The sequence below is a fragment of the Scardinius erythrophthalmus genome, assembly GCF_964197995.2.
Source record: "Scardinius erythrophthalmus genome assembly, chromosome: 5".
In the NCBI taxonomy this organism is placed as follows: Eukaryota; Metazoa; Chordata; class Actinopteri; order Cypriniformes; family Leuciscidae; genus Scardinius; species Scardinius erythrophthalmus.
This window is the reverse complement of record NC_138225.1, coordinates 46268057-46294863: the sequence shown is the minus strand read 5'-3', so window position 1 is coordinate 46294863 and position 26807 is coordinate 46268057. Positions and strand designations below refer to the sequence as shown.

The window sequence follows — 26807 nt, the reverse complement described above, 5'->3', positions numbered from 1 at the left end:
TCACAGGCCTGTAATCCCTCTCGCTCTTCCTGCTGCAGAGACGCACAGCTGTGCGGCCATCGGAGAGGGAAATCTCATTTCATGATGACAGTTTATTTTAGTAAGGGATCTAGCTGAGTCATCTAGGAGGATATACAGGGTGTGTCTGAGATGGGTTTGAGTCATCGTTTTATAAATGATTCGGGAGGAAAGGGAAGCATTGTCTGTTGGTCATGGATAAACTGACTGTTTGACAACCATTATTTAACACCTTTATTTTTGTGCATTAAACCTTAAATAAGTTTACATTGTTTTGTTTTTCTTCAAAATTTAGGTTAAAATGTATGTAACACTTAGTGTTCTTGTTATACATGTTCTAACTGTAGTAATAATAGTAAATTATGCATAATTAACTAACCTTAAACCAAACCCTATTCTTAACCCTACAGTGAATTAGTGTTATTATTTAATATTACTCAGTATTTAAAGGGCTACTTCACCACTGGCAAAATGAGCTTTCAATAAAACTCGGCTGCCTATACAGTAGAAAGGCTGTAGAAAGGCTGATACCTGATAGATAAAACCGAGAGAAAAAACTGTTGTCTTCCCATTTGCCAAATAGGTAGGAAAACTTCAACACCCATAATGCACTGGGCTCGTTGTTGTCCAAGGCCACTCTCACCAGTCTGCTATGGATACGCTTACTGCCTTGCTTTAGTAGGAAATACTTCATAGCAAACGTTTAGTCATAATGGTGCTGACTTGTATCCTTCCGGGGTGCAAGAATCCGAAGAGTAAACGTTTAGAGGGAGTGAGTTACTTTCAGTCTCCAGTGAAGGATCTAGCATATTGTATTCGGTTGCTAAAGGCTGCAAAGAATCGTAAATATTTAGAGATTTTCAAAATGAAAATTTCAAACTCAGTCAGCATTTCAAACGGGATTACCACGAACACCGTTTTAGGCCAGAAGGGAAAACTGTCAGTTCCGGACAACCACCTGAAGCAAAACATCGAACTGAATCAGTAAGAAAGCTGTTGCCATGGTGTTCCGTTTTTACCATAATTCTGTTTAAAGAGTAAACACAGTACGATACTGTTTTCAGTGATAAACCTACCCTTACCATAATATTTTCTGCTAATAACCCTCTGTCGATCCGACTGTCGGATACAAAAATGTGGAAGTATAATCTGTAGTTTTCACAAAAGCCCTGGAGCTGTAAAAATAAATGTGAATTTCTCAGTCCACGTAACATGGAGAACGAGTAAACATACTACGAAATTGTAACCATACAAAGCGGGTTAAAAATCGGTGAAGGTACACTGTAACAAAGACACCTTAAAATAAAGTGTATCCATAAATTTACAACCGACTCAAAATGTCCTGATGGAAATATGGATGGTGTTATTACAAATGAATACAAAATGTATAAATCAATACAATTTATACACTACCCTTCAGAAGTTTGGGGCTTCTTCAGAAGCCATTCTAATATGCTGAATAAGGAATATATATTGTTAACAATGTTGAAAACAGTTGTGACCGTTTTTTTCCCCTCAGGAATATTTGATGAATGAATTTCAAAGGAACAGCATATATCTGAAATGTAATTTTTTGGATAAACTGTCTCAAATCTGGTACAAGTGTGACATTTTAAAAACTGAAGTGATACTTGGAATAAGAAAAATGTAGATGTATTCTTTTATTATTATTTAATTATTAATTATTAAGATTTTATTTTAAAAATGTCCCTTTTCCCCCTTATTTGTAGTTTAAAAACTCAAATGTGATAAATTCGGCTGAACTCCACAGATTTCCTCCATACAAAACTTCACAACTTCATATCAGTTACTTTTTCTTATTTTAATGAGATTTTTGTTGCATAATCGTATTGTTTCTCTTGCTGTTTTCTGCTGTTTGTGTGTGTGTGTGTGTGTGTGTGTGTGTGTGTGTGTGCCGCATGTTTTCTGCTGTCAGAACTGCCTGTTCAGAGTGTAGTAGCCGACGGAAGGCCAGAGTCTTGCGGTAAGAGTCACTGGGTCACTGCCGCTGCTCTGGAGTTTTGCTGTGGGGTGTGTGTGTGTGTGTGTGTGTGTGTGTGTGAGAGCCTCATTCTTTCCCTTTTGTGCCCGCCGGCCTATCAGACTCAACCTGCAACAATCTTTTAGCATGTTTTGGTGTCGGGCTGTAAATTGGTGGATTTGGATTTACTCAAAGATCTGTTTAATCGTCAACAAGCTTGGTCCTTTGGGTAACGTGCTGTGCCTTTTTCTCAAACACTTTAGCCTTTTTGCAACAGTTTCTCTCTGTTACACGTTGCCTGTTTTATTTATCTATTATATAGTGAGTTCATGCGTTTTGGTTTCTTTTAATCTTACTTCATAGCCATCTGCTTGATCTAAGTGAACAGAATGAATGAACAGATGCTTGAAACATTTTATTTAGCCAATTCTTTGTGGTTAGTTGACCAAGTGCACCCAGCTCAAATTGTTCATTAAGAATTTAATTTAAAAGAAGCACATCATTTCCATACAGTATTTTGACAATCAACTTACTAGTTTTCTCACACGGGGGTCTTGTCTACTAACCACGCATACATGCTTATTTTTGCGCATAAAACCTGTGCGAATGTTTTCGTGCATCAGTTTACTTTGCCTCAAAATTTAGGATAACAATTGTATAACCAACTCAGATTACGTACACAAAAATGTTAGAAATATGTTTTTGTGTTAAGTCAAAATTTATATTTAAATTTAATGTAATAATAATTATACAAAATGTATAAATGAATAAAAATTGCACATATAATACAACCAATAAAACAAAAGACATGCATAATAATGCATGAGAACGAGGAGTAATCTTTCAAACAACTTCCAAGTGGATTGAAAGATGCATCTAGGACAGATGTCACATCCATAAAGCAATACAATTCCAAAGGCGGGTCGTCTAGTCCTGTTTTATTGAGTGTGGTTGTCACAAATTTGGAGTGCATAGGTTTATCAAGTCCAATACAATGGCTACACTCAGCCCGAGTGTTTGCGAGTGCATGTGTTTTTTTGTGTTAGCAGCACAAATGGAGAAATCCGCTTTGTAGCCATCACACATGAATGGCTTATGAGCTACACCAAACGCTTCATGTAAACACATTGCAGGCTGATCCAGTCTGGTGAGATACTTGTTATCTGACGTGTTTTTTTTACACTTCCACTCTTCACAAAAGCAGTGGCCATGTAAAAACTGTTAAAAGACACCAGTCCGCTAAGGCATAAATCATTCTGTAGTTTCTGTAGGCTACTATACATTTGCATTGGCAGATCCGGAATAACAATATGCTTAAACACTAAAATATTCAAATTTAAACAAAAAATAAACAAGTATCTGGGCTGAATAAATCTTAATTTGTGTAGTTGGTGCACAAGTGTTTTGTATGTTGTAACTCTTTCCTGCTGTCTTATGATTTATTTCATAATAATTTATTTGTAAGTGCTCATAGTTTTCATTTCATTATTATAAACTTTCATTTTTTGCACTTAATTTATGATATGTACAAAAGTATATAATACAGTATATAATTTTCATAGTATTGTAAGGTTATGCCAGTTTGAAATCAAAGTTGACCCCATTTACTTTATTAATACACCTTTCTGATCTTAATGAAAATTGCGATTTAGCAATTTCACATTATTCTTGTAATTTTTCATCGTAATGCAATAACTTGCTCCTACTCTGACACCATTAAACCCTCTGATATATTCTATTAATATTAATTGAAAATAATGACTTTTTTTCTTGTTGAATATTTTGTTTCTCTTGGAAATACTTCTTAATACAAAAGTAAAATGGGTCGCAGACTCTGTTTCATCTTGACTTTGATATCTAAAATATTTCCTATTTCTCCTTGAGCATATTTTCCACACATTCACACATACTGTTCAAAAGTTTGTGGTCAGTACAATGTTTTTAACAGAAGTCTCTTATGCTCACAAAGGCTGCATTTATTTGTAAAACAGTAATATTGTGAAATAGTATTACAGTTTAAAAAAGCTGTACTCTATTTTAATAGATTTTAAAATGCAATTGTAATATATGCTGATTTGGTGCTCAAGAAACATTGAAAACAGTTATTCTGTTTCTTTTTGAAACCATTATACTTTTTGGGTATTATTTGATGAATAGAAAGAACAGAAGAAAAGCATTTATTTAATCAGGTTTTTTTATTTATTTTTTTATATAAATGTCTTGTCACTTTTGATCAAATGAATCCATAATTGCTGAATTAAATAATTCATTTAATAATAATAATAAAAAAATACCGATTCCAAACTTTTGAACAGTAAGGGTATGTTTGCGTTTACAAGTCATTTTCTCACATAGACTTCCTATGAAGTCCCTGGCATGCCAGAAAAGAAACAGGTTTTTGTTGTTTATGTCGTTTCTAAAGCTCTTTTATGACTGAGTGCATCTGGCATGCTCAAGGCCTTTTAAGAAATCATTTTCGCTGCGTTCACCTACAGTCTCTCAACCGTTTGGTCTGGTTTTACATACGCCACCACTATACTGTATGTGACCAGGAATAACACACTCTTCTTTATGCAGCTCCTTGAGTGCTACTTACCAAGTCCTCATCCTTTCTCCTGCACCCTCCATATCTTTCCATTCCTTTATCCCCCTATCTTTCTGTCTGTTTGTCTCTTAGGGCTTGTGCAGCGTTGTGTCATCATCCAGAAAGATGAGAATGGCTTTGGGCTGACAGTGAGCGGCGATAACCCTGTGTTTGTACAGCTTGTAAAAGAGGGTAAGAAAGACACAAACCGTGTTGTTCATTGTCCTTGTTTTGCCCTCCATAGCATGCACATGCAGAGCAGTTTCACGAGTGACTTAAACACACACTTGTCTCTTTTAACTACCCAGCCTTAGATAATTATCCAGTTGTGTTACACAGTACGGTATAATTACGACACTGACAGTGCTAAATACATAGTTGCTTTTACCAGTAACTACAGCGAGGCAGTGGAAATGTGTATTCAAGCTACTTGTGATCATTCTTACTCTGTACTGTGGCGATATTATGGCACAATGACGGTTTCAGATCAAGGAACTTATATTTTTCATGCCAGCTGACTGCATGATCTCTCTTTCTCTTCTTTTGCATGTAGATGGAGCTGCCATGCGAGCTGGTGTTCAGACAGGCGACCGGATCATAAAGGTGATGATGACCGTCAGGGACTCCACTGTGATGAAGTTCAGATTTATTAGTAGATTTTAATATAACTTCTTGAGATTCAGTTAAAAATGAGCGTAGTCTGTATGACCAACCCCAGAAACTGTTATTTGGGCTTGTGTCTTTAGGCAAGGCAAAAGGCAAGTTTGTTTAGATAGCACATCTCATACACTGTGGCAATTCAAAGTGCTTCACATAGAAAGGAATACAAATATCACAAAATAAAAGGAAAATTAAAACAGTTATTCAAAATGCTTTACATAGAGGGGAATTAATATTTCACACTATGGCAATTCAAAGTGCTTTGCATAGAAAATAAGCACAAAATAAAAGCAGTTATAAAAGGAATGAATCGAGTAAAAATCTTTAAGCCCTGAGGTTACAGTACAAAAAAGCTCTCTCACAGGCTCACCTGATGTCGGCAGGATGCCTCGGGTGCCGTGTTCTGCCTCCTGCTGGCGGAATAAAGAAGAATAGATGTATATATTTCTCTGGTCATACTTAAGAGTTCGGAAATCTTAACATGTCATAAATATGATGTGACATGCGCTACCGTTCAAAAGTGTGGGCTCAGTGAAGTAGTCTCTCGTGCTCACCAAGGCTGCATTTATTTGACCGAAAATATAGTAAAAACAGAATTATTGTAAAATACTATTGCAAATTAATATACCTGTTTGAACATATTTTAAAATGTAATTTATTCATTTGATGACAAAGATGAGTTTTCAGCATTATTACCCCTCAGAAATCATTCTAATATGCTGATTTGGTGCTCAAGAAACTCTTCTTATTATTATCCATGATGAAAACAGTTGTGTTTTTATATTGTGAATCATTTTTCAGGATTTTTTTAATCTTTCGTTACATTATAAATGACTTTACTGTCACTTTTGATCAATTTAATGTGTCCCTGCTGTTTAAAATTATTATTTGTTTAAAAAAGTCTTACTTTTGAGCTGTTGTGTACCTTCACATCAGTTCTGTCAGAATAAAATAGACACATTGGGCCTTCTCATTTCCACTACCCAACAAAGACAGGAAGCTTTAGTGGAGCATTGATGTATCTAAAGGACGTTATGTTTGGTTTGTAATTTATGCTTTATCTGTGTGTATATATATATAATTATCATGCTGTCATAGAGAATAATGGGAAATGTAGTTTGGTCGTGCAAAACTCATAAACAAGCTAAATAAAAAGCATTTTTGGCACTATTTTTGTTGCTGGTGCAGAATTAGACAAAGTAACTGGCAATATTGCTCTTAATGTTGAGTATCATTATGAATTTAATCAGTTTTATGTGTTTTTTTTGTTTGTTTGTTTTTTTCATCCAGGTCAATGGGACATTAGTTACACATTCAAATCATGTAGAAGTTGTAAAGCTAATAAAATGTAAGTAGCCTGTGGCTTTCACTGAATTTTAATTGAAGTTATTCACATTTAAAGTGAACAATACTGTGCAGTTGTTGGTTTTTCTGTACAGATAATCTATTTGTGTGTGTGTGTGTGTGTGTGTGTGTGTGTGTGTGTGTGTGTGTGTGTGTGTGTGTTTACAGCGGGCTCCTATGTGGCCCTAACCGTGCTGGGGAGACCGCCAGGCCTGCCTCAGATCCCCCTCTCAGACGGCGAGGTGGAGGAGGGGTCTCTCTTCTCGCTCACATCCCCTCACTCCCCGGGGCCCATCGGTCCAGACCGCTCCTCTTCTTCCCCCAGCCCCTCGGAGCGCAAACCCACCCCTCTGCCTGTATGGGTAAGAACTCAGTCTTGTCCTCAGATCACCGAAAAACAACCTTGATCTCCATCAGCCCTCGTTCTTTTTCTATCATAGAACTGTAAGCCTTTTACTACAGTAACTCATTGTGTGTTTGAGGCATCACAGCAGCAAAAATACAACAGCAGTCACATGCTTTCATACAGAGTGTTTCGGACAGATAACAGAGCTGTGGCTCTACACAAAAATAATTTCTGGGTTGCTAGATTGAGTATTTCCTCATAACCGTTTAAAGGATACACTACATTTCGAAAGTTTGATATCAGATTTGCTTTTTTTCAGCAAGAACACTTTGATCAAAAGCGACAGAAAACACTTGACACTTGTAATGTTACAAAATATTTCTTCTTAAACTTTATATTCATCAAATACTGAATTTTTTTTTATCACTATTTGCACAAAAATTATAAATGGCACATCTGTTTTCAACATTTATAATTATAAGAAATTTTTCATGAGCACCAAATCAGCATATTAAAATTATTTCTGTTATGTGACACTTAAATTTAGCTTTGCCATCACATAAATAAATTACACTTTAAAATATATTAAAAAAAGTTATTTTAATAAAAATAATATTGTAATAATATTTAACACAGTATTTTTGATCAAATAAATGCAATCTTGGTGAGCATAAAATTATACTTTTTTAAATGTTTTAAATCTGGTTACACTTTATTTTGGTGGTCCACTTTAGACATTATACTAACTTATTAAGAATCTTTGTATCTACATGTCATATAACTCGCATTAGTGTGTATTAGTTGACTGTTAGTCGTTAGGGTTAGTAGAATAAGTTGAAGTAGTTGCAAAGTTACTTAGTTGCATGTCTGTTGGTGGATCATCAAATTAAAGTGTTAGCAGATATTAAGCACAAAGCCTACTAATACTCTTATGAGAGTTAGTTGACATGTTGTTGCAAAGTTACTTATAGTTAGTAGAATGTCTAAAGTGTTACAAAAAAATCTTACCTACCACAAACTTTTAAACATGTGTACATTGGTTATTGAGTGGACTATTAAAATCTACAAATTTAGATGTGTATTATTATTTTTTTATTTAATCAATTATTTTGTTTCTTCAAGAAATATATTTTATTATTATAAAAGATTTTGTGATTAAGCTGATTAGGACTACTTGCAATGCTGCTGCCACAGTTGCTTAACACACGCAGTGTCCGTTCTGCAACCTGTTAATATTTGTAGACCTATGTAGCACACATTTGGTTTTGAACCATGGGAAAGTTATGTCTTAATTTGCAGAACTGAAGCTATAATTATAGACTGACTCATGTGTGGTTAGCACTGTCATTGAGCTCATACACATAAGTGTACATTTATCAACCATGTGATGTTTGTGACAGAGTCTGTCTTCATTCTCACATCCTCTCTAACAAGAGATGTGTGAATGATCAGAGCTGCTGTGATGTTCGATAAATTACAGGCCATGACGGAGGAGTACAGCAGGAACCCTACACCTAAACTACTGAAGGAAAACCAGGACGCCAAGAAGCACATTCCACAGCACCAGGAGCAGCTCAGCAAGCCCACTGGGACTGGACAGGTACAGACTCATATACGTGCACACACACACCCGAACCCACACACATGCTCCCTTCCTCTGATTCAGAGAAATTCTTGATTTTAAAACCTCAAAAAAAAAAAAAGATATGTAGATGTTAATTTAATATTAAAAATGATTTTGTCTGGACATCATGATATGATGATCACATTTGTTTTCGTGTGAGGTGAAATATGACCGAGACTTTTCTTCATGAGATTCACACAATCACTTTTTTCCCCTAAATGTAAAAATAAGTAACGTGAAATTTTATTCATCAGTAAAACACGTGGAATGTGTGACAATGGAAAATCTCTGGTTCAGCTTCAATTGAACATTTAATGTTGTCCAGATTATGTATCAACTAAAACCAATTTTTTTATAAAATAAACATTAACTGAAAATAAAAACAAATGTTCTTATTTTATTTCAGCTTTTTATTTCAGCTTCAATGTTGCCAAAGCAACATTTCTCATTTTTGTTTAGTTTTAAGCCGGCATGAAACAGAAGTGCTCCCTATTGTTTCCCTATTGCGTTTCATATTCAAGTGAAACGGCTTCTTAAAAAGGAAAAAAATATTTTGTCCATAGGGAATTGATTGGATAATTTGATCGTTGTGGTTTGCTATTGCTGTGATGTAATGTGAGTGACAGATTGTCCTGACCTCGCACCGAAAAACATTTCAACAGAAAAGAGAAGAAATGTCGTTGCAAGAGGGAGGGGAAGTTATTTTGAAAGATTATGAGGGCACATGAATTTAAAAATAAATAAATAATGATGTGCACAGAAAAATCATTTATAGCTGCAATATTTAATAAAAATTTTAAAAAAAGAATGGCCAAATTTGGTTTCATGGTGACTTTAAGTGAAGTACTGAAATAACTAAACTAAAACAATAAAAAACTATATAGTAGGGGTGTAAGAAAAAATCGATACACTTGAGTATCGCGATATTTTATTTTGCAATACTGTATCGATTTTCAAAAACGCAATATCGATTTTTTTTTTTTTTTTTTTTTTTTTACGTCCAAAAATATTCATGGTAAGACCGTAAGACAGTGGTTCACGTTTATGTTGTTTAAATCCCTACCAATAGATAGCTATGCTGAGACGCACCACTAGTGTCCTCGCCAGGCTCGCCTATAACGGTGCGTGTCCACTGGACATTTTAGGATTGACAGCGGACCGGAGAAAGCGTTGAGAGCGACCGAGAGCGTCAAAAAGTTGGGCAGTTCCTTTATACAAATATCAAGCGAAAAACGCAGTCGGCAGCCAATTGCTGTGAGGTTCGGGATGTGATGTCTACCTTGAGAGTTTAAACATATGCAAATTGTGCCGGAGTTTATGCTGGATTTAGTGCGTAAATCATTTTGTTTACAAATTAGACGTTGTGCAGTTGTTATATAGCCTATATGTTAAATATTTCATTTTGGATGTGTTTACTGTGATTATATTGGCTGGTTTTATAAAAGTTTATACAACTGAAAGGATATCTTTGCTTGGTGCATTTGGAAACAAAGCTTGTCTATTTCTAAATGTAATCGCGTGCATCGTTCACATCGTTCACATCAAACGCGAAGAGAGCATCTGGCGCGAGTGATTGCAATGTTAAGTCAATGCAAAGACGCGTTTACGCGCGTCTGGAGGTCCTGCGGCACGAGGCGTTTAGTGCGGCGCGGTTCGCCTCATTCGCGCGTCCAGTTCTTTTAAAATCTTTTATCACATAAAACTTGATTTCAATATATGACACATTTATTTTGTTCACTTTCATCCACTTTCATTCATTTTCGTCCAGTTCACGTTGTTGTTTTGTATTGTGACAGGGGCTATGTACCTATTTTCTTTTATTATGGCCTACTTGAGCATATAAACATTTGCTCACTAAGAACCTGTAAACCACAAGCCCAAACTGGCAGTTTGATTTTCTGTGTACTGAATTGTTTACCTAAAGTAAACTTCTTTGACTTTTATGCACATCATTTCTTTTTTTTAAATATTTTAATATATTTTACTTTTAAAAAATCCCAATATATCGCCTTATGCACAGTATCGAAATATATTGCAATATATTGAATCGTGACCCATGTATCGTGATACGTATCGTATCGCCAGATTCTTGCCAATACACAGCCCTACTATATAGACAATCATATTTTAAAAATAATGATTAAAACATCTAACAAAATTACTAAAACTTTAACCAAAATTAAATGTAATTCCAACTATTAACACAAACTAATATATCAATACAATCATAGCATCAATGATACTAAAATAACACTGATGTAGTCTTACACCATGCTTTTACCAGACGCGATAAGATTACAATGACAATCAGTTTGTCTGTCCACGCCAGATACGACACAGCTACAAGATGCTGCAAACTCAATTACAAATCTCAGCCAATCAGAAGAGCATGAGCAAGAGTCTCTCTCTGCAAGCACACTGCTGATTGATAAGTACATAATAAAATGACTGAAAAAAGTAACCTTTTCAATATTATCTCAAAGCAAATTATCAGTAACGAAACGCCATAGAAACTATTAAAAAATATAAATATTATTTTCCTGTTTATCACTGTTCAGCTGCTTTGAAACAATCTGTTGTATAAAGCACTGTATTAATAAAGGTGACTTAACTTTACTGTAACCCCATCTCTTGATGCATTGCTGTCACGACTGGTTAGGACAAAAACTGAATAACATGAAAAAGCCACTTTTTATCGCGTTTTGACGCACTGTCTGGTTATGATGACGCATTATATATATGTGTATATGATTTCTGCGAGGTTGGTGAGACCAAATGAAATGCCAGTGTTTACAAACATACAGTGATTTTCTTGCTCAGTATTTCTGTTTTACTTATTTTTCTTGTAATCTGGATGTAAAACTATTCTGAGAAAAGTTACATAAACTTTTACATAAACTTTTTACATTAAAACTTGGCAAAATAAAATAATGCCTTCAGTTACAGTCATTATTTTGTTCGATGCTATTCAGTACCATTAGTGGTGTGGAAACTTACACTTCACGTTCTAACAAAACGTCATGATGTTACAATCATAATGAGAGTTTGTGTATATTGTAGGATGGCTCAATATCTCCAAGGCCAGGTGAAGGAGAGCTGGAGGATGGCGGGGGAGATTTGGATCGACCCCCTTCCTGGCAGGGTGATGCTGGAACGGAGCCATTGTGGACCAACAATATCACGACCCCTGTCAGTACACCTCCCGAACACATTACTTGAATGAAGATCTGTGGTTCCTCTATGTAATTGACATTTGCTCTCAATTGCTCCATGCAGGTCACTCCTAGTCCTTTCCCGGAGAGCCCATGCCAAAGAGAGACCCCCTGCCACAGCCCAAAGACCACACCCCGAGACAGCCTCAACTCCTGTCCTTCACCGGACGCCGAAGACACACCTGATCTTGTGAGTGACCTCTTGACCTCTTGGAGTTATATGTAGTTTCTCAGAGCTGTGCAAAAATTGTGCGTTTCTCATTTAGGACTCTCAGTCGAGTATGGGGAGCCCCTCCTCTCGTCCGGTTGCACACATTATTGGTGCTGAGGACGAAGACTTTGACACAGAGCAGGAACAGGTAGGGGTGACTGTGGCTTGGTTGTACTCTGTATGTTTATTTCTGTCAATTTGTATTTTTGTACTTGTGGGCTCTCCTCCAAACACTAGTGACTAAGGCCCCGATATACTCATGCCGTAGTTCTTGTTTCTTCTTCGTTTAGGAGTAAAAATAAGTTTTACTCCTTTTCAGCTGTTAGCGAACAGTCTGTTGGGAGCAGTGTTTTGGTGAAGATGTAGATATATGCTGGGCACTGTCCTCGCCTTTCTGGTATTATTGATTTTCTCAGAGAAGGAGGATGATTAAAACGTAGAGTCCATCAACACCCACAAAGCTTCACAGTCCTATACCTCTTGCTGGGTCGACATTTCATTCAGTAACGTTTTGCAGTTTTGATTTATATGGTGTTGAAAATTTGATGATTGTTCCAGCTTACGTATGTTATATTATTATTTTTGCATCGGGAGATTCTGTACTCTTTCAGAAGATGAGTAATAGCACCCCCCTATCGTATAAGTGAAAACATTGATTGCCAGAAAATTCCGTCAATGGTGGGGAAAGAGTTAAACATGAGAAGACTTTCAATTAGATTTTCAACTTCAATTTCTACTATAAAGAAACTCTCCAATATGTTCATGCTTTTACTCACACCTGACCTCGATGGACTGAATAGAAGGAATGAAATGAAAAAGGAAGAGGCACAGAGCACATCTACTTATTATCTATGGACCAATTGTAGTACGAATGTTTTTACCAGCTGCAGTGAACTTTTCCGTAGTTTGCTTTGCCAAGCTGTTTTCAACTTTCGAAACAAACTCCAAAATGATGGCTTGATTTTGTTCTATATTATGTCACATCAGTTCGTTCAATTTCGCTTGAAGTATATCAGGGCCCCTACATAGCATTTTTAGGCATCATAGGTGAGCTTCTGATATGAAGGCTGTACTAAGCAGTACTTGGTATGTTTAGCAGTACTCCATTGTCTATTGGCAATAGTGTACTAATGCATGAATCACCGCTAATAAGTCACTTAATACTTGTTCTGTCCAAATACGATTTTTGTGCTTATCTGATTGGAATCCGGCAAAAAAATCACATCAAATGACAATAACATTTTTACAAATCCATTTGAAGCTAAGTTCATAATGTGGTTTGAAATCCTGGTCTACACACCTTTTTGAATTTTGAGACAGATGGAGAAGGCAGCATGGAACAAACCCACACACATAGTAGTCAAGCGCTACGGCTACACATTTTCACGTTTTAAGACAACAACTGTATTGTAAATCCCTCCATGTCGCTGTTTTTTTTTTTTTTTTGCCATAGACATACCAACGCAACATTGTCATAAAAACACAGTGCAGCAGATATTCCGGAAAACAAACGATTGCCGCACACAAATCAAATAAACAAATAATTGGGTTTGGACTGATAGTGTGAACATAGCCTTTGTTTTCTGTTGGTCAACGTGTCGAATCAGTGTTACCAACTTGAACCTGTTGCGAAATCTGGACTGGGAAATCTTTCGACCTCACGCAAAATTCCCTATCACGTGCATTTCTATTTTGTTTGGAAAATTTTACTTTACTTTATGCTCAAATACAGGTAGCTTTAGAAAAAAAAAATCATATTTCAGGTTGGTCTATCCAATGCACATGTGCAGTACTAAGCGCTAGTCTCGGGACACTACCAGTTTCTATGAGAACCAAAGCTGTGACACAGTGTTTGGCACTTTTATTTAGAAGGTGGAACTTATTCCACCATATAGCGTGTTGCAGTTTCTCCCATTCATACAGTAGTAATATGAGTCAACTGTTTTGGGATATATAGGCAATGCTGTTTATGAGGCTTCCTTTAAGGATAGATGTTGCCTTAGAAGATAACAGACTATGTAGACAGTTTATAATGACGCTCACTAGACTTTGGAATAGCATTTATTCATGGTAAATAGCAAAAACCTTTACACAGTTACATTCACAATACCACATTTAAGTTTGCCTTTAAATCATAAAGTCTAATAATATAAGAATTTGTGCTTGCCTGTACTGTAAATAACTCTCTCTCTGTCTCTAGATAAATGGCCAGTGTAGCTGTTTTCAGAGCATAGACCTCCTGAAATCTCGGCCTGCTCACCTGGCAGCTTTTATCCATCATGTGGTCTCTCAGTTTGACCCTGCGCCTTTGGTGAGATCGATCACCCCTCTTACCCACAAACCCTCTCACACAAACCTGGAATTTCCAGGCATCTAACAAAATGTTTATAAAGGACTTTCCATGTTCCATGAATCTCTCTTGCATGCTTATAGTTTGGTCTCAGATCAGATGAGTCACATCACTAAAGCGCCTCTCATCTCCCTTCTCACTTCACAGCTGTGCTACCTCTATGCTGAACTTTACAAACAGACCAGCTCCAAAGAGACACGACGAATCCTCATGGATACCTTCTTCATAGACAAAACAGCTGTGAGGGACCTTACGATAGGCTCAGATTCTTTAGCTTGTCATAGATGATGTGATCTCTGACTAAGCTGTATTTTGTTTTTAAACAGAGCTTGAAAGTAACAGTACCTGAATCCATCATCACTGATCTGGGTTAGTTCAAACCTCTAAAAATCTGAAATACATTGTTTAATCACTTTGTTTTAGCATTCATGGAAATGATAGTTATGAATGTTGTGCAAACCCCGACCTTCAACTTAAAATCTCATTGTTTCATTGAAATGTTTTAGAACCAACAAGAAAGTTGATCCAGTGATAGTTCCTACTTGGATAAATCCTATTAAACATGGGGCTTGTCTGACTAAGTGGGGCATTGCTAATTCAGATGTTATGCTGATATCTGTAATTAATCTAGGATGTTACCAATACATTCCTCTATCATAGGGATGAACTGATGTTCTGCTTGATACTGATAAGTCAATGATTATTTTCCTGTTATGACTGATAACCTATAAATGACCAATATTATAACGGTGACACATCACAATAAGGTTTCATTAGTTAACATAAACTTCTATAGTATTTATTAATCTTAATGTTAATTTCAACATTTACTAATAATAAAATCAAAAGTTGTATTTGTTAACATTAGTTGATGCACTGTGAACTAACGAACAAACAATGAACAGCTGGATTTTTTAACTAACATTAACAAAGATTAATAAACACTGTAACAAATGTATTGTTCATTGTTAGTTCATGTTAGTTAATACATTAATGTTAACAAGTAAGACCTTATTGTAAAGTGTTACCATTAGATCGCATCTTTATTTTTTATATAATAAGTCACCCATCTCATTTGAATTATTTATGCGTTTGCGTGAGTATAGAGCGGACTGCACACTCAATTAATGCAGAACGGAAGAGGCCGGAGCCCATCTCAGAGGATGTCCACCGACAATACGTGCAGCAGTTGCAGGACACACTTCTACCTGACATTCAGAAGAACCTAGAAGACTTCAGGTAAAATGCACTCATCTAATCCACACACTCAACGACTCCAATGTATCAGCACAAGTGTCAGTTGAAACCACCTCCTCCAGTATGTTCTCTCATGTATTAATTGTATGTTTCAGGCAAAAGCGCAGTATGGGTCTGACGCTGGCTGAAGCGGAACTAGCCCGTCTGGATACGGAGAGAATGAGAGACCGTGTGGCTCCAGAAAAAGAACGATCCTGTGCAGAGCACATCATCTCCAAGATAGAGGATGTACTGTAAGTGCACATATCGTTGCTGACATATGTATGTGAATATACTTGTCCTTTTTTATTTATTGTCTCTGTGTCTGGAGGTTGGTGGTCACACACACTACAGATCACTATCATTTACATACCCCTTTTCTCATAAGTTTACATAGCCCTTGCAGAATCTTTAAGATGCTTAGCATTATTAAAAAAGTTTTTTTTTTGTACTGCTCAGAAGAAGCTACCTAAAATTTATTGTACTGTCAAATAGCTTTATCAGTCAGTACTACTGAAATAAATGTATATATATATATATATATATATATATATATATATATATATATATATGATCTCTCCTATTTAAAAAATAGACTTATTTCTCATATTTCAGCTGGAGGCATCTTAGGCACTGCTCTTTCATAATTTATATCCTTTTACACGGATAGACAATTAATTGTTTACTCATAACTATGGCTAAATCTTCCACTACTCTCACTCAGGGTGTCCCACAGGGCTCTATTCTTGGTCCTCTTCTTTTCAATATTTACTTGTTACCCCATGGTCATATATTCTGCTGTCATAGTCTCAGCTACCATTGTTATGCTGATGACCTACAACAAACTTGCTTATTTGCTTAATCTGCCACAGCTCTTCCTCTTCATTTTATATATTTATAAAGTAACTTAGCACAGAATAGACTTCCCCATTGTTTTCTTTAAATGTGAAAGCCATGTGGGTAAACTTGTAGACAGCTTTTTACAGGAAAAAGAGCCATTGTTGTTCCTCTTATTGTTAATGGCTTCAAGCAGTTCATGATTAGTTAAAAAATTATCTCGATTTGTTTGAGTTTAATGTGAGGCCAAATATTCACTATAGGGTTTAAATCTGACCATGCCAAAACTGAGTCTGATGGACTTGTTCTCAAGCCACTTCTTGGTGGCTAAACAATTTGGGCTGGAGCATTGTCTTGTTGAAAAATAACATCTGATCATTCTTCTTTACATATCAACTTTTTAGTTGTTTGGGAAGCATATATTATTAAATTTCTCGCCAGATATTCAAAGACATTGCTCTGGAGCATCACCATGCAACCCGTGTTACATTGTGATTCATCAATGAATCCACACAACTCTGCTGAGCCACTCTGAATCTAACTTCCAATATTCTGGTCATTCAATATATATATATATATATATATATATATATATATATATATATATATATATATATAAATATAAATATAAATATATATATAAATATAAATATATATATATAAATATATAAATATATAAATATATATATATATATATATATATATATATATATATATATATATATATATTTATTTATTTATTTATTTATTTATTTATTTATTTTGCTTTTGTAGCAGTTCAATATGTAAACTTAGCAGAACTGTGTATGTAATTAGTAAGATAGTTCTTGACACTTCAATGAACTTATTAGAACCAGAGAAATTCATTCTGGTATTATGCTGGTTTTTGGCATTGTTTACAAAATCATCACAACTGGGTTGACATTTTAAGCCTGTTCCTGATTAATAAATGTAACAAAAATAAAGATAAAGTTAAAAAAATAAGCTTTTATTTATCTTATCTGAGTTCACTTCCTTAATGAATAGTGATGTCATTTTGACCAAATTTTTGGAATGGTAGATTATTTTAAGAAGGCTTCACATATGGCATATTCGTTGTTGGTCATTATTTACGCTTATATTGGACACAACAGAATCCCATTTGACCCAAAGATTGACTAAGATTAAACTTAGACTAAAATGATAGCATTGACATTAAACTAATTGTTATAATATCTTTAGACTTAAACCAAAATGGGTGAATCATTTTTACACAAGATGCTGTTCAAATGAGATGTAAAACTGAGAGTTGTCTTTTTCACACTTCAATAAATGCAACTTATGTTTTGTTTCAGACTGACGTCGCAGGCCACAGAGGAAGATAAGTGGTAAGGGGAATTCTCATGTCCTCTCTCTTCCATGAACGACATATTACATCACCCTGAATTAACCCCCGAAACACTGTCCAGACTCATAGGCTGAATCTAAATCCAACGTCACACTAAAAGTATGAGTACTTAGTAAAAAAACAGTACAGTTTTACATAATTTCATTAAGCAGTATGCTGAAAACTTCAAGTATTAAAAGGTATTAATAAGCTTTTAAAGGCAAACCTAGCTACAAAACACACTAGCACTGTAGTTTCCTTCCCACCAGTTTTAGCTGCAATCTTTTGAGTGGTGTGTAGTTGCAGCATATGATCGGTCAGGAGCACATATGGGTGGCAGCAGCAGGGACTGAGGCGTTGTGTGTCCGCCCAGATGGCTCACAAGAGACTGGAGCCTCATGAAGCCTCTGACAGGAGCTTGTGAGGGCTATTTCTGCTCTGGCACTGACTGCAGTTACGCATTGTACAAGTCATCTGTTTGGCTTGTAAGTGTTTGTGAGAACAGCTTTGTAAGTTCTTCGGCTGGGGTCCTAGCTGTCAGAATAATTTTCTGCGCACTGTAAAGTGTTTCAACATGGACTGAACCGAGCACTTGCTCCCCCTGCTGGAAATGACACAGTCAGTTTTAAACTACAATGTTTAAGTCAAAAGATTGATTAGAACAACAGCATTAGCTAGTGAGTTTTGGCTGAATGATCTGACACCTGGGTATTTATACAGATATAATAACCTAACATGAATTTAGTTCACCCAAAAATGAAAAATCTGTCCTCATTTACTCACCCCATGTAGTTCCATACCTTTAAAACTACCACTTTGACGCTTTAAAAAGTTAATAAAGAGATTGTAAAACGAATCCAAATGATTTGAGCAGTTTAGTGTAAATTTTCTGAAGAGACACGTTCACTTGATATGATGAACAGATATTGAATTTAGGCTTTAGTTGCGTGGACTCTCTTAGATTTAAAAATGTCTTCATTTGCGTTCTGAAGAAGAACGAAAGGCTTACAGATTTGGAACGACATGAGAGAATTTTCATTTTTTGGGGTGAACTATCCCTTTAAATTTCTCTCATTCTGTTATTCTCTCTCGCAGTAGCACCATGCAGTTTGTCATACTGTCCTATATGAAGCAGCTCGGTGTAAAAGGGAAGGAGTCTACTCGAGGGCTGGAGCACAAGCCCAAGCTAATGAATCTTTTCCCTAAGATAAAGGTACAACCTCTCAGCAAAAATCATCTCTTGATCTCCAAATGACTCCAAATGAAACCAAATAAACTAAACCAGTGTCTCTTTGCTCCTTAATCAGAAAAGTATAAAGCCTGAGAAAGATGGAAGTGAGGAGAAATCAAAGAAAACAAGGTTTCCTAACGTTTTTCCTCAGAGACGGCCGAGCAAGATTGATGCTTCATCACGTAAGTTGATGGTTAATTTAATGAATGGTCACACCAGTGGTTCTCAACCTTTTGACTCAAAGGCCCACCATCGTCCAACACAAATATTTGCAGGCCTTCCATTTTGACTAAGATATTTCCTCTGTTATTTCTGCTCTAATTGACACAGACTTTTTTGTTATTATTAACAGAGTGTTGATATATTTTAAATTAACCATTAATTTCGTTACTCCAGAAATGCAATATTAGTGTACATCTTGAACTTGAATATTATAAGTGAACTTAAAAGGGCTAAAAAAATAAATAAATTCTATCATCATTTCCCAGAAAAAAAAATGATTTGTTTCAGTTTTTGTTATGGTGAAATTTGTGTGTGGTATAATTCAGTTCCTTGTGAAGTTATTGTGGGTTTTTGTAACTTCCCTATTTGTGACCATTTTAAAGGCAACTACCTATTTGAAGAGACTTGAAGAGGCACTTACCATTTAGGATTGGATTATTTTACTACTGCTGTATAGTTTTTGTTTGTTGTTGGTACAACACAAACATTTTTGATACCTGTGAAATTTCACAATTCTCAGTTTCATTTTCAATACTGTAGCAAAAATTCCTAGCACAACTATTATAAAGTTTAAACGCAAGACGAATAAACAGTCAGTAATAAACAAATCACAAGCAGGTAAAAATAAATACAATAGAACAAATAGAATAAATAAGTTTTTCAGATAGGACTAACAGTAGTATTCAGGTAAGAAATACTACAGAAAGTAAAAAGACTGCATATTCTTCACTGAATTAAATATATTTCTGCTTATTATATATATTTTGTCCCAACTCTTTACATCCACTTATGACAATTCTGTCAGCTGTCCTTATCGTCGAGCACTGACACTGATTTTCTTCTCTCTCTGTCTCTCGCCCTGCAGTCACCAAGGCTCTGGATTCCAAGCAGCGTCTGACAAAGCCTCAGCTGCCGCTGGGCACTGGAGAGCAGACAGACGGGTCGTCTCTTCTCATACGGGGCAGTCAGTCCAGTGAGGGCTCAGATGGCAGCGTTGCCCTGGTCACGTCACCTCCTTACAGCGCTCCAGCAGCGCAGGGCACAGACGGCATCATCCGAGAGTCTGAAACTGGTGAGAGACGCTTCTCGAATCATTGCTGTCAAGTGTCTGTGGTCCACTATCAGATTTAAATGAAAGAAAATAAAATCAATTACATGATATGCTAAATTAATAACCAAGCTGACCATGTAAATGTGAGTATCGGCTGAGAAAAGCTGCCCACTGAAAATCAACCATATTCATTTTCTTGGTAACACTTTACAATAAGGTTCCATTTGCTAACATTAGTTAAATTGAACTATTGAACAGTATTTCCACTTTTTCTCCAGAAGCTGTATTACAGAAACATCCTATCTTAATTCCTGATTTAAGATTTGAAAAAGTTACTAAGTGAAGTTACTATGATTACTTAACAGATAGGATAGGATTCTTAGTTAGGATGTTTATGTAATACAGCCCCAGGTATGTATTTAGATGTTTTTCTTTGTTTTCTTTGTCTGAGCTCTCCTGGGTTATCAGGGTCACGGCTCAGATCTGCTGACTAACCCTTTTCAGAAAATAATTGGCCTGTTCTTCTTAAATTGTCAAATTGTGCCCACATTTATAAAGAAGAATTTGTCCTGTGTGTGCCTTTCATTGTCTGTGTAATTTGACAAAATTATAAGACGTCTGTCTTTAAGAAGCTCCTTTGGCTACACTTTATTTCAGTGGTCCACTTTAGACATGCTGCTATCTATAAGTAACTTTGCAACTACATGTCAACTGTAGCAGACGGTTAGGGTTAGGTGTTAGGGTTTGGGTTAGTAGAATACGTTGACATCTAGTTGCAAAGATACTTAGTCAGTAGAAGGAGCATCTCAATAAAGTGTCAGCAGATATCACACAGACAGTCTACTAATACTCTAATGTTAAAGAGTTGCAAACTTGCTAATTGTTAGTAGAATCTCTGAAGTGGATCATCTTCAATTTAGCACTGATTTCATGAGCATTTCTTTTTCTGACACATTGTGCGTCTCTCTGACTGTGGATTAGGTGGACTTCCCTCTTCTGCACTGGTCAGAATGGGAGAGGGTTCCACCCCAGGAGATTCGCAGGACTCCTCCTCTTCAAACACTCACTTTGACTTCAGCCCCTGCACACTGGAACATCTACAGGAAGAGGATGCTGAGACCGACAAGTGAGTCAAACGATCACCATCCAGGCTCATTTTAATAAAATGTTTTTTTTAAACTAAACACAATTCAAATTGATCAAATTTCATCCGTGTTCCATTTGCTCAGTCAGTATCTTGTATGTCCTCCTCAGTTAAAGTGAAGCTTGTGAAGCTGAATATAATTTGCAAAAGAAGAAAAATCTGGTATTTCATACTGACTGGATTTCCCAAAATTTTTTATTTTTTTTTTATTGGATAAAATCACATTTAAATATTTTTTAGACTACAAAAACTGAAACAGCTCTGGTTCTGAACAACACTACCGTTCAAAACACTACCGTCAGTTTTATTTATTCATTTATTTTATTTTTTAAAAGAAATTATTACTTTTATTCAGCAAGGACACATTAAATTGATCAAAAGTGTCTGTAAATACATTAATAATGTTACAAAAGACTTGCTGTTCTTTTGAACTCTCTATTCATCAAAGAATCCTGAAAAAAAAATCAGAGTTTCCACAAAAATATTAGTCAGCACAACTGTTTTCAACACTGTTAATAACAAGACATGTTTCTTAAGCACCAAATCAGCATATTAGAATGACACTGAAGACTGGAGTAATGATGCTGAAAATCCAAATTTGACATCACAGGAATAAGTTACCTTTTAAAATGTGTTAAAACAGAAATCATTTAAAATTGTTATATTATTTCCGGAAATTACTGTTTGATTTTTGATCAAATAGATTTAGTATAGACTTAGTGCACATAGAGACTTCTGTCAAAAACATCCTACCAACCCCAAACTTTTGAATAGTAGTGTCTATAACCCTTAAATATACATCCCTGTGCTTTGCAGAATTATCACTCCAAAACATTTACTTGCATTGAATTTGGATTTTCGTTAAAAGCCGAGCAGTCGCTGTCTTATAATCAGGCTGTTTACAGGCCTCACAGCTATTTTTGTTCCTTATGTCTCCGTTGTGACGATGCACATGTACCGTTTGAACAAAGCATTGCTCTGTGGTGCTCTCCTCTGTAAATGATCTTATTGGGACAGACACAGAGAATTAAGCTTGTGCCTCATGACTGGGGCTCCTGAGGAGAGAAAGGGAATGCTGACGACATGCGGTTTTGGTATGTTGGGATTGTTACTATTGTAGGGTAATTGGAATGTGATTTTCCTTACAGGACGCAGGACACAGGCACCCCCAGGCCTGACCGGAGGTAAGTGCTCTTTGCTTTTGTGGTCGACCACTGTGGGTTTTTCAGTGGTCGATGCTGATATCATCTCTTGGCCATTAATAACAATAACTTGAACAATATGGGCAACAAACTGACTATTCACATGTATAATATGTAAATAAAACACACAAAATTGTGAGACCACTAGTGGTTTTTTTTTTTTCTGAGTTGTAATTCAGCACTTGCTGCTATTTCATTAGAATGAAATAAAATAATGTGAATTTAAGTAATTGTAACAAAGTTCAAGTTCAGGGAAGAAGGAGGCGAACATTAAACGTAACTTTAATCATAATCATTTGTTGTAAAGGAATTTTTATATTTTTACTTGATTATATTTAAAAGGATTGATTAATTTTTTTTAAATGTATACATTTCTTTGAATGATAAATTGGCAATGAATCATAAAACACAGAATCCAGTAGAATTACATCAGACAAACAGGATGTAGGAAAAAATTAAATACATTTTGGGGGGAAAGCCTATTGTTGTTAACATTTTAATAAATGATTAATTTGTTTAAGTTTTATTCACTGAATTGATTAGACATGCATTTGATGAACATGTTTTGTCATTGTGTTTGTACAGCAGGATGGATCCGCTGGGCTCTGGAGAAGTGCAGAGTGAGGATGATCAGTGTGTTGAGGTGGAGCTGGAGCCTTCTAACTGGCAGACGCTGGTGAGCAGAGACGTCCTGTCCACACTTAACTCTCAGGAAATCAAGAGACAAGAAGTCATCAACGGTGAGCGACAAGTGTGGTGTACTGTATGAGAAGTGTTGGGGAAGTTGCTTCCTAAAGTAATCACTGATTTTGAATTACTGATTTTTAAAACACTTTGTTTTGATTTAAATATCTGATAAATTACAGTTATACAGTTCAAGAGACAAGTCACCTTCTGTTATGTGATGTGGATCTCTTTCCATTTAGTTTCATCCTATTATGTAAGAGTTAATGCCCGACGAGGTGTCCATTATCAGGTTTTAATGGACGACGGCGAGGCGTGAACCGTCCGACACGCAGCGGAGGATAACCCGCTTATACCATGGTCACTTACGAAAGAAAGACATATTTAATCAATTAATAATACTTTAATGTGTTTTAGAGTAAAAATCGTGAGGGTTTTTATTTATTAAGTCGAGCGCACACTATTTAATAGTATACAGGCGTTGCCAAGCAACGTGGCCACAGCGAGCCGACCGCAGCAGTTGATCAGTGAGTTTGAGCCAGCGAAAAACTGTCATCAGTTCCAAGGTGTACATTATCACTTTTTAATGGACACCCTGCAGCCAATCAGAATCGAGTATTCAGCCAGACCATGGTATAATACTTTTTATTTTTAATTGAAACACTGTTTGTTATTGGATGTTAATGATTCTACCATTATTAATTAAAACTGTATGTAACACAAGTAAGATTATGAATATATTTTTACATAGTTTATTTTATTTAATTGTATTGTTACATTACTATTTTTTCTTTTAGTTCTGGTAAAAAATAATGGTGGTTGGGCAAATAGTGGCATAGATTCATATTGTATTGTAGAATGTTATAAAACAGTATGCAATAATAACAAATGATTCCGTATATATGATTATATTTATTAAGATCATAAATGTATGCTGCCTTATCCCATGCCCTTATATCCCTTAAGCCCTCATTAAACACTATATTCCCACTGTTTTTATTCCCTGTTAGGCACTTTATTTCCACTTTTTGAATATCTTATTATTTTTTATAAAACAAAACAAAACAATGGTAGAGTAATGCCTTACTCTCCACACCACTGCTCCTGTTTTCTTTTGTAATTTTGTCTGGCTCAATCAGATAAGGTGTGCGGAGTCAGTGTAAATAGCCTCTGCCAACAAGGCGGGCTATTTGCACCGGTGTAAATAGACAGTGAAAATGTATTTCCTTACATTATCCCAGGAAAAAGTATTCTGATTACTCCCAACAGTGTATAAGCATACATTCAGTATGAGAAGCTTTTTTTACTTGCTCAGGGGCAATTTACCAGTGCAAACCATCCTGTGTGACCGCTTTTCTCCTCTACATCATTGCTTTCACAGAGTTGTTCTACACTGAGAGAGCACACGTTCGAATGATGAAGGTTCTGGAGAATTTGTTTTACCAGCCGCTGATCAGAGACTCCATCCTGCCTTCGGCAGACATCAAAAGCATCTTCAGCAACCTTGAGGAGATCGTTCAGCTGCACAGTAAATCTCATAACTTCATAGACCTGTTAAATCCTTCAAAACCCTTGAAAAAGCATGCCTTCTAAACACGGTCTTGCTTGTTTTCTCACTTCAGTGTCTCTAACGGAACAAATGGCCGCTGTTCGGAAGAAGAATGAGACGGCGCTCATTGACTTATTAGGAGACGATCTGCTTTCCTGGGTAAGAAAGGAAGAGAGACAGTGGCAGGTAGTTTGAAACGGGGCACAGTTGCATGAAAATATGAAAAGTGAAAGCTGTCGTGTGGACCTGACTACCTGTAGTTCGGTTGCACTTGAAATGTGGTGATGATTTACCTTGAATATGGGCGATGAGAGTGAGTGTGCAGTGCAAAACCAGGTTGTACTAGTCGAAGGCAGCAAAGCTGTTTTTTTGAAAATGGTAGCTGGTTTGTTGCTGTTTCAAAGTGGCTGATCTAACCAACTAAACCAACTTGACCAATTCGACCATGAATGAGTAGCTTTAGCCAGCTAGGAACCATCTTAAACCAGTTACCATTAGATTTTCCAAGGAGGAAATTTCACATTAGCTTGTGTCTTTACCCACAGTTCAGTGGGGAAGAAGAGGCGAAGATCAAGAGAGCTGCCGGCACGTACTGCAGTAATCAGCCTTTCGCCCTGGAACTCATCAAGAGCAAGCAAAAGAAAGACCAGCGCTTCAACTCCTTCATTCAGGTCAATGGCTTACTAGTCCAGTGGTTGCTTTCATAATTGTTGGTAACTCTACTTGCTTTTGGTCGTGTGTGTGTGTGTGTTTCATATCTGGCTGTTGCCAGATGGTAAATGTCATTTTCATGTTGAAGTGTTTGTATTGCAGGAGGCGGAGAGTAACCGTAATTGTCGCAGGCTGCAGTTAAAGGACATTATTCCTGTGGAGACTCAGAGACTCACAAAGTATCCCCTTCTGCTAGAGAACATCGCCAAATACACCGGTACAGCAGCCTCTTTTAATAATAATATGTTAAATGTTAAAATATCTGCAAATCCAACAAATATTATTTACCATGTTATGTCCTTTTCATTAGCAAAACTACATAATATTAAACTTGCTACTATCTTAAATATCAAGATATCTGCAAATCTGACAAATAATCTTTACCATGTTATGTTCTTTCATTAGCAAAAATACAAATTAAATTAAGATTCATATCTTAAACAGTAAGATATATCTGCAAATCTGACAAATATTCTTTAACATGTTATGTTCTTATCATTAGCGCAAATGCATGGTAACTCTTTACAATAAGGTTTCATTAGTTTAACATTAGTTAACTACTTATGGACTAAGATTGAACTTCTACAGCATTTATTAATCTTAGTTTACTAATATTTTATATTTATTAATCTTAGTTTTCATTTACTAATACATTATTGAAATAGAAAGTTGTATTTCTTGCATTGTGAAATAACAAACAATGAATGACTATTTTATTAACTAACATTAACCGATATTAATAAATACTGTAAAATGTATTGCTCATTGTTAGTTCATGTTAGTTAATGTATTAACTAATGTTAACAAATTTGACCTTATTGTAAAGTGTTTACTAAATACATAATGTTATAATTAATATTACTATCTTAAATATGAAGGTATCTGCAAATCTGACAAGTATTCTTTACCATGTTATGTCCTTTTCGTTAGGAAAAATACACCTTTTAAATTAATAATAATATTTTAAGTACTAAGATGTCTGCAAATCTGACAAATATTATCTAGCGTGTTATGTCCTTTTCATCAGAAAAATACATATTATAATGATATTATTTTAAATAGTAAAATATCTTCTAATCTGACAAAAATCTAAAAATGCTTTACCATTTTATGTCCATTTCATTAGCAAAAATAAAAGTTGCTATATTGCCACTGTGTTTGTGTCTGAGACTCAGATGTGGCGAGGTCTGTTTTTGTTTAGACCGTTCACATATGGGCCCTGTTTCACACATCATGCATCTGTG

General features: G+C 35.8%; 1 protein-coding gene across 3 annotated transcripts in view; it reads left to right on the top strand.

The window, feature by feature from the left end:
* The window catches only part of arhgef12b (Rho guanine nucleotide exchange factor (GEF) 12b), an 83210-nt gene that overhangs the window by 44555 nt on the left and 11848 nt on the right, over positions 1 to 26807 (top strand). For all 3 annotated transcript variants that reach the window (XM_081365605.1, XM_081365603.1, XM_081365604.1), the window contains 24 exons: positions 4677 to 4775; positions 5137 to 5186; positions 6534 to 6591; positions 6756 to 6949; positions 8414 to 8533; positions 11618 to 11746; positions 11834 to 11959; positions 12036 to 12128; positions 14181 to 14291; positions 14478 to 14570; positions 14657 to 14699; positions 15437 to 15569; positions 15683 to 15820; positions 17738 to 17770; positions 18865 to 18982; positions 19077 to 19182; positions 20088 to 20294; positions 21255 to 21399; positions 22566 to 22601; positions 23205 to 23359; positions 24685 to 24831; positions 24926 to 25011; positions 25398 to 25523; positions 25666 to 25780. In XM_081365605.1, coding sequence (XP_081221731.1) covers positions 4677 to 4775; positions 5137 to 5186; positions 6534 to 6591; positions 6756 to 6949; positions 8414 to 8533; positions 11618 to 11746; positions 11834 to 11959; positions 12036 to 12128; positions 14181 to 14291; positions 14478 to 14570; positions 14657 to 14699; positions 15437 to 15569; positions 15683 to 15820; positions 17738 to 17770; positions 18865 to 18982; positions 19077 to 19182; positions 20088 to 20294; positions 21255 to 21399; positions 22566 to 22601; positions 23205 to 23359; positions 24685 to 24831; positions 24926 to 25011; positions 25398 to 25523; positions 25666 to 25780 — 2661 coding nt within the window. The remainder of the gene's footprint in view (positions 1 to 4676; positions 4776 to 5136; positions 5187 to 6533; positions 6592 to 6755; positions 6950 to 8413; positions 8534 to 11617; positions 11747 to 11833; positions 11960 to 12035; positions 12129 to 14180; positions 14292 to 14477; positions 14571 to 14656; positions 14700 to 15436; positions 15570 to 15682; positions 15821 to 17737; positions 17771 to 18864; positions 18983 to 19076; positions 19183 to 20087; positions 20295 to 21254; positions 21400 to 22565; positions 22602 to 23204; positions 23360 to 24684; positions 24832 to 24925; positions 25012 to 25397; positions 25524 to 25665; positions 25781 to 26807) is intronic.